The sequence below is a fragment of the Alligator mississippiensis genome, chromosome 14, assembly GCF_030867095.1.
Source record: "Alligator mississippiensis isolate rAllMis1 chromosome 14, rAllMis1, whole genome shotgun sequence".
NCBI lineage: Eukaryota > Metazoa > Chordata > Crocodylia > Alligatoridae > Alligator > Alligator mississippiensis.
This window is the reverse complement of record NC_081837.1, coordinates 16109522-16129190: the sequence shown is the minus strand read 5'-3', so window position 1 is coordinate 16129190 and position 19669 is coordinate 16109522. Positions and strand designations below refer to the sequence as shown.

General features: G+C 41.5%; 1 protein-coding gene across 9 annotated transcripts in view; it reads right to left on the bottom strand.

Annotated features, from left to right (window-relative positions):
* Positions 1 to 19669, bottom strand: part of CUX1 (cut like homeobox 1) — a 415956-nt gene that overhangs the window by 234376 nt on the left and 161911 nt on the right. For all 9 annotated transcript variants that reach the window (XM_059717047.1, XM_059717050.1, XM_059717046.1 and 6 more), the window contains exon 3: positions 6161 to 6208. In XM_059717047.1, coding sequence (XP_059573030.1) covers positions 6161 to 6208 — 48 coding nt within the window. The remainder of the gene's footprint in view (positions 1 to 6160; positions 6209 to 19669) is intronic.

Below are 19669 nucleotides of genomic sequence, written 5' to 3'. Positions count from 1 at the left end.
CTGGGTTTAATGCAATTTAAGAAACATTTTCCCTCCAGAAGGTGATTTAAGCATATTTGAACATCTAGTCAGAGGTATGTCCTCCCCTTGATGAGATTGCAGCATAGCTGTTAACATTCATAACATTTTTTGGTTTATTCAAATGCATGAATGATTGATTTTTTTGGCTGGCTTTAATGCTATCATTTATGCATTTGCGTAAACCAAAAAATGAAACATAATGGCACCGCTGTTGTCTCAAAGCATGTTGTGTGTTTTCACTCTTGCAATTTAGAATCAGGACCCAAAACATAAAAAAAAAAATCCAAAAACCCAAAAAAATCCAACCCTTTTCTGCCTTCTTTTACAAAGAGAGAAAAACTCCACTGACAGCTGCTGAAATGATGTTAAAGATAACAATTATCTAGTGGAAATATTAGATTTGCTCCGCATTGTTCGTTACATACAATGGTTTAATAGGACTTTTATTGAAAAGCTGCAAAGCTCTGGGCCTAAATCAATGAGAAGAAAGCTCTGAATTTTGATGTATGCTGTTGACTTCCACAACACAGAGCAATTTGTAATAGCTTTGCCTCACTGTTGTTTTCAAAGCTCCTGCTACATCACAAGCATTTATTTTTGACCACAAAATTACATTTATTCAACAGAAAGCAGCTCAGGGTCTTTAAGAGGTTAACTTCTGGAGTGCTTGGCTGCTCTCCAGCCCCTGTACTAGAATCAGTGCTAATGCAACAGCACACAACAGCACCCAGGCTAGCCGTGATTAATAGACTGCTGAATACGCTGCTTTCCACATACACACACTTTTCATTCCCCTGCTTCCATAGATCATGGACTTATCCTCAAAATATCTGACTGAAATTGAATTTGGCTTCTCTCTCAACCGTTCATTTCCTATGTTATGCAAGGTTATATCCTTTTCTGCATGAGCAGAACCAAACCAGCTGCAGCTTTTGAGAAGAAAATGTGTTTTCAATTATGAAGCTGGCCTGAATATTGAACTACAGTTCTACTGCTACTCTAATTGAGCCATCATGGAGTGAACCTACAGGAAAGAAATTCTATTAATTAGGTTTGTAAATTTAAGAAAAGGAAATTAAGTAAAGTAAAGAGAAGAGAAAAGAGAAGAGAAGAGAAGAGAAAAAGACTGATTGATAATAGTCAAGGACCAAGTCTACCAAAAAGAAAAAAAAAAATCACAGAGAGGAGGAACGTGTGATCGGTCATTATATTTACAATACCATTAAAACACTTTTTTTCAAATAGCATTATTAGTAGTTCCAATATACCTGTACAATCACATCTTCAACTTCTGCATCCACAGCTAGAAAATTATTACATTACTCAACTGAACAAATCAATAAACTTAAACAGCAATTCAGCTAAGTATAGAGTCAGAATGGCAATACCGGGATTCCTAAAACTGCTTGCATTCTAAGAGCAGCACCAGAAATGTCAGTCACAGAAATGCCAATGTGTTCTTTTGGAGTATTTGCTATAAAGGATGCTCCAAATTAGGAATTACTGTGCTACTGTAAGACAGTACTGTTATACCACATGAAAAGAATGCTAATGACCCCAGGAAATCCTTTTCCAGCCTTAAAATATCTACTTGAAGACATCACAAATATGGAGTCAGACACTAAATTTCCACAGAATTTTTTTTCCATACATTAATATAAAACTATGTTCTTCAGCTATATTTAGGATTTTACATGGAAGGGTTTCTCTATTTATATAGACATAACCTATAGCAACCTATTGTGTTTGGAAAAGGTTTGGATAAATATTAACTTGAGGGTTTTCCTTGTTAATTTGAAAATAACTGTCTCATCAGATGTTTAAAACATCTTATCCTTTAACATCCTGGCCTTTATTCAGCCTAGAATAGTGAGTTACCTATATATGCCGCTCAAGTTATTACTTGAAGCAACCAAAAGACCGATTAAAAGGTAAAGTTGAAAGAGCATTTCCGCTGAATCCAGCTAACACCCAGAAACATAATTATTTTCTTTACAAAATTTTTACATCTCCCTAGACAACCCAATTTAGCTGTTCTCCAGTACCCTACAAATCCTTTGCTCTTCCTCACTCAACCCAATTTATATCACCTGCACAAAACTAACTTCCCTCTGTCCTCCTTCCCCCAAACTTATTGATTGACACACAGTAAATAAATAAATAATCTAACCTACCTCCTTTGATGCACATACAATGATTTGTATTCTTTTAAAAGAGAGGGATATGAATGGAAATTCAAATGCAATCTTAATTATGGAACAAGTACCATAATAAAAAGCTTTAATATAATTTAGTAAGTTCTCACTGTATTGTAATGCTTGTAGCATGGTAAAGGCTGTTTCAGAATGCTTTTATTTTAAATGTCACCATGAAAGATCTGTACTCTTACTTAAGCCTCCAAGATCTGTACATCAAAACAGCTCTTTAGAGCAACTAATGGAAATAGGATATTTGGTAATTGAAACAGTTTTCATCTGCAATTTCCTCCGATTGAGACAAACATCTATAGAATACAAAACATTCTGGTTGTATGTATAGGTCTTTTGGGGGCTTTTTTTGGGAGTTTTTTATATTTATAATAACTCACCCATAATACACAAAAGTGAAATACAAAGAAAGGAGACAATTTAATAATTTCCATGATAAAACTAAAGAAAAAAATCTACTACTGGAAGAGAAGTGGGCATGTTTAAAGAAATAAGCTAACTGCAGGCTCATGTGCTGAATGCTCAACAAAGCATGCACAGGAAGAATACTGAGAATAAGCTATTTAAAATTAACCTTCTTCTCCAAACCATGCCAGATCCACTTACATCACTTGCTCCTTCTCCAAAATGCTCCCCAGTAGGGGTATGCAAAGAGGGCCGTATTCAATTCGGATTCGGCCTGATTCAGGGGACAGAGATTCAGTTCGCTGATTTGGATCCCAATTTGAGTGGGGGAAGGGGAGCAGGGGTTCCCCCATGCACTCCGTGGCGGAACTGGAAGGGGGCCAGAAATACTTCCTATCCACTTCTGGGTTTGCTGCTGAGCAGGGACACCCCCCCCGTGCTCCTATGGGACGGATACTCCATCCACCCCACCGTCTCAGCATTCACGAGCTGAACCTGGTACCTTGAGGTATGTAGAAAAAACCATATAAAGCTGTGTCTAAGGCTGAATTGTCGAATCTCTCCAAACTGAATCAGAGGCTTCCGATTCTATTCGGAGAGATTAATGGGTCTCCTGATTCAATTTGGCTTTGGAGATTTGGCTGCCGAATCGGGCCAGATCTCCTCCGAATTGAATCAGCGACCAAAGCTTTGCACAGCCCTGCACCCTAGTATGCAACATGCTCACTGCCATTACAAAGTCCTGCAGCAGGGAGATGTCATACAGTCGAGTTTTATGTCAGCACCTCCTGACTTCTCCTATATAGTTTTAATGTTATTTTTTATATATCAAAAAATGATCTGTTTCCAATGGGTAAAAATATTTTAAAACGTTACCAAATTGCTCCAGAGGTATTGGGAGGGAGGCTGGGGAGACAGACACGGGGACAGGGATGGGGACGGACACACACGCTATTTTAACCCCTACAAATCAGTTCCAGAAGGGGCATATACTAAAACTACAAGTATATGTAAAATATATGGAAAATCTCTAGAAGTTGGAGTGACAACTTACATGCTGAAAGCCCTTTTTACTTGTGCTTTTCCAAGCACACAAATTAACAACAAGTTGGTCTTAAGAAAAGCACTGAAAGACTAGCTCTAGATATGAAATTATAGCTTGACAGACATTAGGCTATGAATCTATTCAAAATTAAAGGCACATAACTCCATGTTGTGTAAGAAACATAAAGCTTGAGAATCAGTCATTCTTAGTTCTTTTTTGTAGTCTGCAATATGATGAGGGTAGTTATGATCAAGTTTAATGAAAGCTCCTAAGACCCTATCTACAATCAAGAGATTGCTTCCAGTATAACTACAAAGATGCTGTTACAGCAATGCAATCTTCTAAAGCAGACCACTGCACTGATGGGGCTTGTAGCAGTGTGATTTACTCTGGTAATTAATCATATTAAAATATTTGTACACAAGCTTTGTTACATTAGTACAGCAATGAACACCCATGAATGAATAACATCAACCAAGGACTGTATGATATATATCTGCTCCCATTATACCTACATAATCTGCTTTTATACCAGTGTAAATGTGTTGTATGTTCACACCCACAGATTGGGTGTAATGGAAGAAATCTTTTAAGTGTAGCAGGAGCAGAGTTTGATTCATACTCAAGCCAGCAACATTCCCTCCATTACCGCTGCATATCCGTGCACTCCAGTCTGTGCAGTATAAGCTGGAAGCCAAAGTGAAAGAGTCTAAGTGGTACAATCTGTGCAAAGCAATTTGGAAGTGAAAATTCCCGTTGTCAAACTGACTTACAGAGGTCATTCTTTTTCCTCACATGTTATTTTATAAAAGGATTTCATTTGAGTGATTTTTTTATGAACATGGGAAATTAAGTAGAAAAGATATAAAAAATTGCACCCTGCTTCCAAGCTAAGAAATTATTGCCTATTTGGGGTATATATTGAGCACGATGTGCAAGTAATCAGAAATGTAACCCTTGTTAAAAATAAGTGTTTACACTTAATTCCCTATGCAGACTTCTGAAAACATACTCCTAAATTTCTCACTGCTCTGACGGGAATTGCAATAGTAAAACAAATCAGCTTACAGCTTATTATAGATTTAGAAAGTACACAATTCTGCAGCTTTGGTACAGCCTTTGGGATAAGAGATCTACAACCTTTAACAAGGCATAAGCTTACGTCCCAAGCCAACCTCTGATGCACAAATCTTTTTTGAGAAGTGTTTTATGAGTTACAATTTAGAACTATGCAATATTTTGAAATGGATCTTATCTCTAATGATATAGTTACTTACATGTAAGTGTCTCTTTTTCATAGAATTGAAAAAAAAAATGAATTAAGTTTTCTACCACATACACATTAGACAGACTCAAGACTTTCCTGGATTAGCGCTTTTATTCATAGTTCTGAGTTGCTTCCAACAGTGTTTGCACATGTACACACCTAGCCAGTGACATTTTCATCCATGCATTTATAGCTCTGCTTAGTGACTAAACTATACATGCCTTCTTGGCATTGCTACAACAAACAGAATGACACTGGCAGCAGTGAAACAAAAGGAAATTTGAGGGAAAAGTACTTAGAGCCTCTTGCTTTTCTGGTGTTACGGAATGATGCAAGATCCATTAAACTCAAGGCAAAAATCTCTTGTCAGGCCCAAGTACTCTTTGAGAAAATGACAGAGAGCAAGTGCTTCATCATCAATCACAGCTTAAATCTACAATTCTGCAATAGGCTGCATCTTCCTTTTCCCATAGGAAGATGCCATACTTCAAAACAGCCACAGGTTCATTTTTGATTTGTGATAATTTTAACTGCCCTTTTCTCAGTAGAATGATGCCTAGTAGAATAGAAGAGGTAGCTAAAAACAAAGTTATTGAAACTTTTTATTGATTTTCTAACTTCACCTATGAACCGTAGGATCTAGCAAGTTCTTTAGTGTATGTTTCACATTTAAGGAAAAGCTTACACTAAAGACTGAAAGCTACAATTATATTATAATATTTTGTATCTGTTTTATACATATTTCATGCACCATATTACTTAACATACATTACAAATTACCTTATATTTAACTCCTAAACATCACACAGACATTCTCTCGCCATGCCAACATCGACAATTAAGATGAGATGGGGATCTGAATTGATCTTCAGTGTTATAAATGAGAGGATGCTGTGGACAGTTTCCACCCCCAGCTTTAGAATTTAATTTTCCGTCACAGTCCATAATAGCACAATTCTGCTGAACTCCCAGGAACATGTCTAGTTCACTTCTTTTCATAGATAACTGAAAATATGGGGGTTATAAGAATGGTGGGAGAAGTATTGAAATATATATTTCACATCCATATCTGTCCACCTCCCCTCGCCCCCCAGTGCCCCCATCCTGCTTACAGCCCTAAACCCAACAAGCTCCCGTGAAGGGCTACAACCACTTCCCCTGAAGCAAATAAAGGAGACCAAAAGTGACAAGCTAAACAAAAACTTATGTTCTTACCTCCCCCTGGAAACTCTTCAATAATGGAGCTACCTGTTTGCGCAGGTCCTGGAAGACAAAAGCAAAAGGGATTCCATCAGGAAACAATCATTTACAAAACAAAGCAGAAAAAAAAGAGTGAATTTAATCAGACTAAACCTGACTAATTAAGTGTTTAAACTGAAGTAGTATGCTGTCAAACTTCTTGAATACTGTCAGCAGTTGGAGTGTTGTTTTTTTTGAAATATTAAATAAAACTTGATTACGGGAAGCTTTTGGAATGTTAACTAAACTCAGATTTCTTGGTGCACTCCAATGCATCTACATGTTTGCTGGGATTTTTCCATTCTGCTGTCTGTTAGGTGAAAGGTGTGACTTTTTTGTCCTTTATGGGACATGAAAATACATACAGTTTATGCATCTTCTCTCCATGAGCTTTACCTCTGGAAAAATAAGATTTTGGCTTGATTGTATTCCCCAATATTTAACTACTTTCTAAGACCAGAATGCAACATTCTGCTACATACTTATTATTAGATATTTTTCTCGTATCCTGTTTATACTAATAAAAAGTTAATGAAGAAATAAAAATAAAAGCTTGAATTCAGGGCCAAGATCATGCATGCCAAGTTTCAGTCTACAGTGAAGGTATAAAACTTCTGAGAAAAACAGATTTATAATGGAAAAACTGGCACCTTTTTTACTTTATTCTGATATAACTGTACTGATCCAATAAGAAGAGCATTGTAGGCAATAAATTTCCCAAATAAAAGAGAAATCTGTCCTTGGCAATTCCTATTAATTTCAAACTAGTTTGTGATGCAACCACACAGCTTGCAGAAGTGTAGGAGACCTGGGTTCAGAACTGGCCTCAGGGTCTCTTATTCTGAAGATCAAGTGCAAAAGTAAAGCTTCATCCACAGCACTGAAATCACTCTATACAGAAGGTATATTTGCAAGTAATAATGACTCTTATGCAAAGTATCATGAAGAAGTTCAGCAAAACAAAGCACGGCCACATCTGGCAGTAGGGAACCCAAAAGTTGCTGGTTTCTAGGAGTGTCTCAGGATGCTGCCTGAACCAGCAACTGAGCTGGCTCAGGGCAAGTGAGAGACTGTAGTTAGTCAGTAGTTATCTTGATGAGGTTTGTGGTGTGGCAACAACATTATTTACAGGAACTTATATAAAGAACTCTTTATAGTAAAGAAGTAACAGTCTTGCTACTGCCCTTGCAAGGGTTGGGGGCCCTGCAGGAAAGTTGCTGTCTCCACATTCATATTTAATGATATGGAGATTTGAAGGGGAAGAAAGACAGGTAGAAATAATTGGCATCCAAAAGAAAATTAAAAGCCAACGGCTGAACCATCAGGGAAACAAAATGTCAGAAGTCAAATCAACGAAAGCAGGGCTGTCCATCTAGCAGCCTGTAGGCTTCATGAGGCCAGCAAGCCGTTAACATGCAGAACCCTATCTCCCACCCAGCTGCCACTTCCCCTATTGCTCTGGCTGCAGAGGGTTCCCTCTCCCGCCCCTGGCTTCTGCTCCATGTTGTATACCCCCACCCCAGGGGGCAAGGCAATGTGACAGCACGGCACAACCTGCTATGCAAGGGGAGCCAGAAGTCCAGTGTGCCTTTGCAGTGCAGTGCCACTAGCAGCCCACAGGGAGCTGAAGGTGAGGCAGAGTGCCATGCAGGGGAGTGCCAGCCTGCATGCACTGTGCAGTGGGGTTGGGGAGTGTCTGCGCACTCACACGCAGTCTGGGGGGACCATGACCCCTGCTAGTGCTGCTCCCCATGGTATGGGGCTCTTGGTGCAAGCCATAGGGCATGTGACCTCTGGCCACATTGAAGCTGGACAGCCCTGAATCAAAGTTAGCACCAATTTGATCCCCAGCGTCTCCCCATTCCTGGCCACCACATTATCAGTATGAAATGTCCTGGCTTTGTGTATTCAAATCTTACTATATTGCATGCAATATATCACTGAGTTCTCATTGGCTAAAACTCTTGGAGGGTATCATTAAAAATCTGAATGAATTATTACACCATAAGACAAAAATAGAAAGCAAGTAAAATAGGTCAGGACAAAGTATCAAAGCAGCAGTAAATATTTCTGGCTATCTAGTTTAAGAAGGGAAAAAAACAACTCAAACTATAGAGGCTGAACTACCAACATCAATAAAACAGTGGTGTTTTAACGTTAGGGCTCTATTTGTCCTGAATCATTTTAATATTACCTGTGAAGTTTCTGTAGTGGTTTAAGATCCTAAAACAACACAATAACTGTATGACTAGCGTTGCAGGTTAAGGTATTATGTCTTGTATTGTGTTAGGGTTGACAGTAGTTTTATTAAGAAGGTAGTGTACGTATTTGTACAGGACTGTTTGGCTAGGGATGATCCTGCCTCAGGCAGGGAGCTCGGCTAGATGGCCTCTGGAGGTCCCTCCCAACCCTACTTCTCTATGATCCTATACTAACAGCTTTAAAAACATTTGGATTGCCATACAACCTGCCTTCCAACCTTTTATACAATCCTTACCTGATGGATTCTGAAAGCATCTCCCAAGCAATCAATACATTGATAAGCCAGACATTATATTAATAATTAATATATCCATATATAATATAGTTATATTATGATAAAAACATTCATTTATATTAATACATATTTTAATAAGCATATCATGGTATCAAAAATGTAAGCCATTTTTTTTACAGCAACTTCCATGACAGATAAAACTAATACATACAAAGTGTCATGCTAGAGATGCAGTATATGGGTATATATAGCATGCTTTTTATGAATGTTGAAGCTCAGAGTGATTCAACCAATATTCCAGGAACGGTTCTATTACATGGGGAACTCATCTAGGGGAAATCTCTGGGCGCAGACTGGCACGGTGGTCCAATTTAATAATGTAAAATGCTTTGATAACTTGAAACGGTAGCTAAGGGCAAGAAAGATGCGGCACTTAATGACTATCATCACATCTTCCTTCATATAAATAAAGGCCTTGAGAAAAATCACAAAAAAATCCTGATGTCTGCTCTAGTATAAGGAAGTCCAAAATAAATACACATGGAGATTCCTGAAATGTAAACCGAATGCTACACACCAAAAGAAATTATTATATGTCTCAACTAGCTAATTAATTTTTAAATTAATTTTAAGTATGGTCTAGTTTTATGATTTCTTACTTGGCTAAGTGGCATTAAAACTTTCGTCAGGTCACAAAAAGAAGAAAATAAACCACAAAAGCAGTCAGAACTTGCCGCAACTCACCAGTTAAATCATTTCTACTTAGCTGTATTTTTGTCAGTTTGAGGAATTCCTCATCAGACTATGCCTCCAAATATTATAATGTCAAATATAATTCTACCTTCTTTACATTAACCTGAACAGACAAAAAATAAGGATGCTCAATTCTGACCCATAGGAATACACAATGCTGGTTAACAACAACACTGTTGGTGCAGCTACATGTGAGCTTTAACACACAGTAGCCTGTTTTACTGAGCATTAGAGCGTCACGGGAAAAACTGCGCTAATATGCTAATACGTGGTAAAATTAGGCTACTGCCCATCAGCATCACTAATAAAGCATGCATTTTTGCTACTGCGCATTAGGGTAACCTAATTTAGTTACTACCTCATATTAAAGGTACTAAACTGAATGTGTAGTAGCAAAAGATTATTAATGAATGTGTAGACACACCCTGTGTGATTTATTATCTTTTTAAAGTATAGAGGCCTTTACTGTCCGGGCTGTAATCAAACAGGTGAAGCAACCAAATCTAGCCCTTGCAGACAGTTTCAGTGGCAAATCACTGGAATCAAGAATTGCAGCTAGAAAGGGCATGTTCAACTACACATTACAACAAATGATAAAAATATCAACACAAAAGTATCAAAACATTCAAGTGCTTCTGTACAATCAAATTATAAGCCTATTTTTCCATGCCATCTAAGTATGATCTCTGTGCATGATTTACCAGAAGAGTCTTTGCCAGGAAACTCTTCTGTCATAGGCAAACTCAGCACCTAAACAAGCATAAGAATTAGCATGTTTTATCATCTGCATAACACTGAAGGCCAATGTAGTATCTCTTCTCTTTACAGTAGTATAAAATAACTAGTTGATTAAATAACTACACAATGAAATCTGAATCCCAATAATTTTTAAACTCCATTTCCCATTAACGGGAAAAAATTAACAGTCTGAAAATGTATTTTTGATACCCACATAGTATTATTTATCTATTGCCATTTTAATATAGTACACTTGAGGGTACTGCACTTTTAATTAAGTCATGGTCTGAAGTTACACAGCATCTTTTACTTCTTCAGACACCCTGATGTCATTTCCTCCAAATGCTTAATCTGCAGTAACAAAAGCCCTGTGATCCTAGTTTGACAAAAAGGCCCTAATAAGGCTGTCTTGACCTATAGTTTTATCATTCACAACAGTAATGCATTATATATATAAAAAAAAAAAAGAGGTAAATATTCTTCCTTCTACCTACTGTGCCACATTTTCTAGGATCTATTCTGCAGATTGTCTACTCTGGATGCACACTGGCTGGTGAGTGTCACAGTGTCTGGCAGAGAAATCATAATGAGAAGCAGCCCAGTTGTATCAGCATCAGTGACGACATTAGTTCAGCTGTCACATCCTATTTCCGAGCTGGCTTATCACAAGTAAGATGCTAGGGCTTTTCTGCCATCTTACCCTTTTGCATTTCCTTCCTTGTTAGGCTACAAGTAATAAGGAACTAACAACTGGCCCTGCACTGAAAACTGGTAAAGCTGAAAATTATGACTCCAGATGCTTTCTGACAAGAACTTAAAAAAACACAAGTACAATACTTATTGAGGGGAAAGGTAATTCTTCTCTCAATCCACATGAGAAGGGAAAAGAGCATATCCTCAAAAGGCATTCCCACTTCAAAAGGGCCAGCCAGTAGTAAACATCTCTTCCACTCAAAAAGTATATGCACGTGTTACACTTCATTTCTTTGGAATATGAAAATATTTTCCTGCATGTAACCCTCCAGGAAGAATCCCACACACTGGTCCATGCAACTATTACCTCAACCTATTACTGAATTTTTAATATTTAGCAACACAGAGATAGGAAAGGAAAAGTAAGAAACAAGTTAAAAAGCCTTGATGAAGGAAGTAATGCACAACTTTGTATGTTTTAAAACCCAGAGCTATTTCAAGCCTACCGGAAGCCTGGAAAGTTGAACATGAATGCTGTCTCTCCTATAGTTATATTTATGCTGGCCACTTTAGGAAGATCTTTCATACATATATGCTTCATAGCACTACAAAAAGATAGGACTGGAAAGAACTGCATAAAGCCATCTAGTCCAGACCTCTGCTCAAGGCTGGATCGTCCCCAACTAAATCATCGCAGCCAAAAGTCTTCCCAATCTACTCTTGAAAGCTCCCAAGGTGGAGACTCTCCAACATCTCTAGCTTGTCCCAATGCTTGACCACCCTCATAGTCAGAATGTCCCTTCTAATCTCCAACCTAAATTTCTCCTACTGAGGTTTGAGGCCACCGCTTCTAACCCTGTGTCCCCTTTGGCCACAGAGAAAAGCCTATCTCCATCCTCTCTGTAATCACCCATCAGCTGTTTGAAGACTGTTATCAAATCCCACCCTGCAGCCTTCTCTTTTCCAGACTAAATAATTCTAGGTCTTTCAACCTTTCCTCGTAAGTCTTCTCTCCCAGGCCCCTAATGTTTGCTGTTCTGGGCTGGACTCTTTCTAAACTGTCCGCATCCTTCTTTAAGTGTGGTGTCTAAAACTATACACAGTAGTCCAGGTAAGGCATCGCCAGCAAAGTTTGATGGCCCACGGACTGCCAACCCAGGCATCACACTGCTATCCTTGCCTCAAAAATCTCAGGAGAACAATTCACAGAAACCTGGACCAGAGACCCCCAGAGGCCACCATTAAGGGGAGGGAGGTAGGGTGATGTCAGGTGGCAGTCTTGAATCCGGGGCCTCAGCTGGCTGCATGGCAGCTCACCCTGCTCTGCTATCCTGTAGCTGACCATTCAAAAATTGGCCCCAGCCATGAAGGTCCTCTGCTCAACCAGAAGAGGCCACAGAGAGCCTTGACCTTCATCTCCCCCGCCCAATGCCCAGGGCCATAGCTGCTGAGCAGGTAAGCTAATGCTAGCTGCACCCGAGAAGGGCAGTGTGCCCAGCCACCAAAGGCTGTAGCCTTGAACACTTGCCTCTTTCGCCTCTCAGACCACTAGTCAGCCCAAAAGCCACCAAGCTTCCCCCTATTGGAGCCATAATTAACTTCAAATGTCAAAGAAATCTGACTCACAAACAAATACTTTTATCTATCTCTATGTTATTTTTATTTGTTTTCAGCAGCAGCTGCAGACATGAAGGAAAACTAAGTATTCCAGTCCTTCTGTAAATCGCAAGCAAACATTTTTTTTTTTTTAAATTAGTAGTAGAAAACATCTAGGTCTCTTTAAATTATTATTATTAAATTTGACTGTCATATAGCCCTATACTAAAAAGGAACAAACTAAACTCTTAACTACATACAAAAGCAAGTTTTGTGGATGAGTAGAGACTAGGTATTTAATTCTTAAATATAAGGACGAATTAAAATTTATGATCAAACAACTGTGTTTCTCTATTTATAATATGATTTAATACTATGAAAAGCCTCTCATATCTCAAGGGTGCTAAAACCTTTACTTGGAATCTAATAATTAGAGAATGACTTGTGTTAAGAATGTTTTACAACACTATTCATCATTTAAAGCGATGAAAACATCCTAACACTCTGCATAGAAAAATTATTTAAAATTTCATTCATAGGTATGGTTCTACCTACCATGCTAATAAATAAAAAACCCTTGATATATAGCAGCAAGTTGTACGCTATCGTACTTTCTGAAATATTTTAGATCACAGATCTTGTGAAAATTCCATTAGCTTTAATTATTTATTAGCAGTAGATTTAGATTACTGTTCTTGACCTATTTTTCACTGTACAAGTCTATCTAGCAATAAAATGAAAGAATATTCCATGTGAGAAAATGCTGGTTTACTTTACAGACAATCCCAAAACAAAAATACGTACATTTGTATGTTATGTGCCCTACCCTGAATTCCAAAAGTACTCAAGCCTAAAATGTTTCCTTGAAGACAGACAGATCATCTTGGAGCAAATCTTGCAAAACTTTACTTGGGTGGGTAATCCTAGGAGCTGGATCCTAAAAATTCCCATGTAGAAGGGATGTTCACCTTGTGACACCTTGCTAGCTTCCATGAAAGTGCTCTAACAGTTCAATAATTCTGCATCTCATGTACATAACTTTAGGGGCCAAGAGGGTTTCATGTAAACCCCATGATCTATTCGGCAGGGTAAGGAAATCTGCACCTCTTCTAGCAGAACAGCACAGTGGAATCACAATGGAAGAGATCTCTGCAGAGAGTAACTGCCCATTGCCATGGACAGGTGTTATATTTGTAGCTCTAAATGCACCTTGTAGAGCTAAATAAAGGAGCAATAGTGCAGCAGTTCAAGCTGTCTGTACCACTACAGACACTGAGTGCATGTCTACATGTGCAATTAATGCAACTGAATTTTATTCAGGCTTACTAAAGTGTTCTGGGGCACGTGTACATGCGCGCCCCTCTCAGGAGCAAATTGTGCCCAACAGGAGCAGCATCCCAGTCCCCACATGGATGGCAGGCAGTGTCCCTGATGAACAGTGACAGCTTTCCTGTCCACATGAGGACTGGGAGGGTCCTGATCCCCATGTGACTGGCTGGCAGCATCCCCTACGAGCAGGGATGGCTCTCGCAGCTACAAGGGGATCAGGTCTCTTCCTGCTCTCCATGTGGCTGGGACACAGCAGTCCTGGTTGCTGGGAGAGCTCTCCTGGCCACACGGAGATCGGGATGGGTCCCAATCAGCATATGGCAGGGAGACAGCTGCCCCTGCAGCCAGCACAATTGCCCCCTACTTCAGAGCTTAGCCAGGCACCAGTGGGCCCCCTGCTGCCCAGGAGCAAATTGCTCCTAGTCACCATCTACATTTGTGCTACTGTGCAGTACCTAATGCACCATTAATCTAGTACCTGTATTTCCCGGTACTTGCAAATACCTCATTAGCCCAATTTATTGCACACTAAATCCCATGCACATGTAGATGATAACATATTACTGCACATTAGTCTAATGCACAGCAAAGCTTCCGTGTAGATGCGCCCTGAAAGTACTACAAAATACTTTCAGAAGTATAAAAGTACTTTCAAAGAGGAACTTTTTGCTGGGCTAGCAGCAGCAGGGTGAGGAGAGTATGCCCTGGAAACAGCCTCTCTGCTGTGGGGGCCACAGGAAGTAAAGAACCAGGTCCCTATTCTTGGCTGGAAGGCATACCTTCAAGGTGACTTTGTAGTTCTGCAGCCTGGGGGCTGGAATCCCTGTATGCCCCATAGCGCTACATCTCTGTAGTGTTGACATACTTCGTAGCATTATAAATAACATCTGTCCACACCCGAAGTCTTCTTTTGTAGATTTTATATTGAGAAAGCACTGGTCAGCCCACTGTTTGCAGTGGTACTTGACTTAATAAATCTTTGTAGGATACCCTTATAATTTTTTCTCAGGTAAACTTGTTAGCTTTTTTATTTGTTTCTCCTCCCTATTCCTGTGCAGCAATGTTCAAGCACTGATTGATTAACTTCAAAATTGTTTACAGCATGAACTGAGCAACAGAAGTGCTGCTGTATCCATATACGTCAAATCAATTTTTTTTATATAATGTTACGAGTCAATTTAGCAAACTACACATTTTAGAAACATGTTAAAACCTCACCATCACTTATAAAACAGCAAGTTAACATTGGACAGAGATGACATGAGCAGAAACGATTGCAGAGCTTTAAAATACAGCCACTAGAAAAGATGAAAAAAACTATTCAAACAAAAAAGATGAGCGATGCACATATCAAATGATAGTTATTGCATTTTACAAGAGGTTAATCGTAAGGGAAGTAAAGCCTGTCCCCCTTCCCTCTCCCCTCCCAAATGATTTTGGATGTTTAAAATGGATGAATTAGGATATAAAAATATGAAATAAAAGTTGCTCTTCCATTTCTTTCTATTTACCTTATTTAATCGCATACTTTTCTAGAGGTCTAGAAAAGGTGCCCTAACTTTGGGAGGGGAGCTCCCACCACTGAGCGCCACCAGTCCAGGAGCTGCTTTTCCGGTGGCTCCTCCAGTGGCTCTCACCACCAGTGCTGGAGGGCATGGGAGCGGGCATGTGACCCCAAATCTGCGTGGGGCAGGCTGGGCCACGCTCCGGATGGGCGGAAGGTGCTGGGAGTGGGGGCTATGCCCTCCCACCGCTCACCCAGCTGGGGCAGTAAGGCATGGGAGCGTGTCGCTGCACTGCCTCAGACAAGCAGCGCGCAGCATCGGAAACCTCTCCAGCCTCCCCGTGCCACCAAGACAAGCCATGGCTTTGCCAAGACAGGTAGCAGCAGGGCATGGGGGCAGGCACATGCACCCAGGTTGGGACGAGGCCATCTCCAGCCTCTGCGTCAGTCCCCTGCTTGTCTCCAGCCTCCTGTTCATCTCCAGTCCTCCCAAGGCTAGAGACAAGCAGGGGAGCAATCAGGAGCCTGGAGATGAGCAGGGGAGTGATCAGGAGCCTGGAAACGATTCAGGGATTCCCCCAGTCAGCTCCAGCCTCCTGATCGCTCCCCTGCCCAGCTCCAGCTCCAGCCTCCCGCACTGCCAGCAGCTTACCAGCAGCAGCGGCAGTGGTTGGGGCTGCATGGCACCGCCCCTCCCGCGGGACAGCAGGGCTTGGCCCTGGCTGCCTGGCACCCACACTGCAGCTGCACCACTGATGGGATGTGGTCCGGCTTGGCCGGGTACTGCACGCCGTTTGGAAGCTTGGCGGTGCTGCGGCTGTCACCCGGGGCTTGGTGCCACTCAGCCTGAACAGCCCAGAGCTGCGAGAGTCCATAGTGCCATGCTGCGTGATGCGGTAGCATGGGTGCCAGGTGGCTGGGGCCAAGCCCTGCTGTCCCCCACAGGGGAGGCTGTGCCATGATGCCCCAAGCAGCCCTGACTGCTGCTGTTACTGCCAGTGAGTGCAGGGGGCTGGGGCTGAACAGGAGAGCAAGCGGGGAGCAGGGAGAACGAATGGGGTGCTGGGGCCAGGTGGGCCCCCCCATGGTCCCCACCCCCTCTACTTACCTGCCGTGAAGCTGGGTCCAAGACCCTACAACTTGCACCACGGCTTGCCCAGCATGGGCAGGCAGTGTGCTTCAGCACCGGGGCAAGGACCAGCCATAGAAATGTTCTGGCTGGCTACCAGAGCATCTCTGTGGAGGATCCAAGCCTCCAGCTGCCTGTAGGTACTATCTGGGACTGTGACCTGCCCCACTTTTTTCCCCTGGGGTCTTTTTTGACCCCTGGATATCCAGCTATCTAATTTTGTAGTGCAGGGAACGGCAAATCTGCAGCGCGGGGAATGTTTTTTGTTCCTGCATGCGCCTCTTGCAGCATCTCAAAGGGGCTGTAAGAGGCATGTGTGTGCTCGTGTGGACACACCCGCATAGTCCATCAGCAGCCCATGCAGTTTGGCCAAGGAGTGGGAGAGGCAGCATGCAGCCCATGCAGCTGTGGCCCACACAGTATGGATGGGACTCCTGTGGCTCCCAGTCACTCAGAAACTAGATGGCTCTGATGTAGTTAATGGCATTGGGCATGGCCAAAAAAAAAAAAAAAAAATTAAAGGAAAAGCCTTATGTAGCATCTTATTTATATCAAGTTAGGCTCTGTGGAAATCTGGCACTTTTCTGCCTGCCAATTTTAGAAGGACAACTTATTGAATTAGGACATTTTTTACATATGTATTGTTAATACAGCATATGCGCATGTATTTAATGAATGGTCCAAACAAAATATATCAAATCCATCTGTTATGAAATCTTTGCATATAATGTTTGTAACACAATGTGGTTGGTACTGCAGAAACTGTTACAGTGACATCTTAGTGTATGAGATGCTCTGCATACAAACATTTTCTATATCAAGATATATATTCCTACAGTTCTTGAAATATATTTGAAGAGCCATTATAAAACTTAAATTCTTTTATTGGTCTTTTTGTGGATTTAGCTTCATTTGTTTTACTTTGGCTATAGCCATTTGTTTTCTGTTTCAGGAAACAGGCTTCTATATGGAAAAAAATCCTGATTTTATTTAAAAAGAGATGTGTGGTAGATCCATAGCAAACTGCTGTAATGTTAAATTATATTTACTTGCATTACTTAATATGCATCACACATGTGCCATGCACAAACTGCTTCTCAGTTTTTCAGGGGACAAAAAAATCTGTTTTCACTCATTTCAACAAAGAGACTGTACTTGGCGGGGTTTTTTGTTTGTTTGGTTTTCCATAGACTAGACTTGTTAGAGACTGTTAAACCTAAAGGACATGCTTACTGTTATGCAGGGAGAGTCCTAGGCAGGGGGGAATTCAGGGGACTGCAGTAGTGTAGTTGCATTCTCCTTCAACAAATGTAGCTCACTTGCTGGTGGGTCCAGTTCCTGACAGCCACTGACATCTGGGTCCCCTGCACAGCTGAGGCTGTTGGTCAGGGGATAACGGGGGACCAAGCAGGGAGCAGGTGAGGAAGGACAGACCTGCCCCACCTCTGCCCCCCCCTGTGAAAAGTGGTTTGTAAATTCCCTTTGAGGATCAGGCCTAAGAGACTGGAGACAGAGTGGGGGGTTTTTAATGAGAAATGTGCCCCCGCAGGTAGTTGGGTATTGTCGTCTTTGATATATTCTGGTGTGCAGTTTATGGGGGGACTGGAGATATGTTGGCAAGTTTTGTGTTTTGCGTTGTAGGAAGTTGGCTTCTGGCGATGAGGTTAGCAAGGTCTGGTGCTTGTTTGAATTTACAAACCACTTTTCACAGCCAGGCCTATGAACTTCACTTCATCAGCCTCCTTGGTACAGAAACTCATGGATTCAACATAGACATTGGATTTATGACGCACTACAACTTGCTTGACATCTGACTCCCCAGGTACTGCTCCCACTTTTACCTGCTACATCCCCCTTCCCACTTCCCCCAGCCTGTCTCTCTTACCCCCTGACACCTCCATTTCCACTTTCACTGACTGGCTTTCTTGCTTGCATTGCATGCCCACCTCTGGCTTCTTTACTATTCCTTCCATCCAGGAAGAGCACACACCAACTGCAGATGCTTCCTCAGCCTGACTAAGGTTTTTCCAACCTGAAAGCTTGCTAAGATAAATTTCTCTAACTCTTTAGTTGGTCTACTAAAAGATACCAGATTGACCCAACAATCTGCCAGTACTAAGTCCTTAGACTAACACCCCTTGCACCTGTGTCCGGTCAGCTGACCAGGAGGAGATAGGACCCTGGGCACATGTAAGCCCCAGGGCTAGGGCTGGCAAGGAGAGTGCTCTGGCAGCTGCTGGAGAAGAAGCTCTTGGAGGAAAGGAAAAAAAGGGTCTAGTCTGTGACAGTCTGGCTGCCTGAGATGCTAGTATTACTGTACTGCTTACCTGTTGTTATTTAAAGTGGTGGACTGGGCTGGGGCTGTAGACCTCACTGGGGCACACTACTGTGTCATGCAGAGGCCCCAGAGCCAGTGAGGGTGCACCTTAACACACACACAGTCACACGTTATGAGTTTCTCTTGTCAGCAGGTTGAGGTGCAGTTTCCCAGAACCCCCTATACCTATATCCTTGAAACTTGGCACACTTCATGCTCTCAGAATGAGTTACCATGAGTAAGTTTTATCCAAATCATCCAAAAACTGACAAAGTTATCAGTATTTCAGTGATTCCCCACTATAGCCTATTGCCAAATTTCTCCGAATCCGTGCCAAAACTTTCAAAGCTGATTTGGCCAAATCAATTCAGGACTGTTATCCAAATCTCTGAATCGAATCACTGTCCTGTGAATTGGTCAATCCAAATCTAATACTTCCCTATTCACACAGGCCTACTAATCAGTGGCCTAAGAATTGAAGGGAAGCTGGGTGACTATGACCATGAGCTGATCACTTTCACTATCCTTCGCAAAGCTGGCAAGTCAGTCAGCAATCCAGTAGTCCTTGACCTTAGGAAAGCTGATGTTCATAACCTCAAGAGGCTTGTTCTTGAGGCCCTGAATGGCCATGATTTCACAGGGAGGGGAGTTCATGACGCGTGGTTGCTCCTTAAGGAATCGATCTTAGAAGCACAAGGGGAGTCCATCCCAAACCGAAGGACAGGTGGTAAAAGGGCCCAACAACTCCCTTGGCTCAACAGGGAACTCATGGACCTCCAATGCTTAGAAAGAGAGACGTATAAAGGATGGAGGACAGGAAATACCACTAACGAGGAGTATACTGCACTGGTCCGCACCTGCAGAGAGCGAACTAGGAAAGCCGAGGCTACAACTGAACTCCAACTGGCTACACAAATCAAGGACAATAA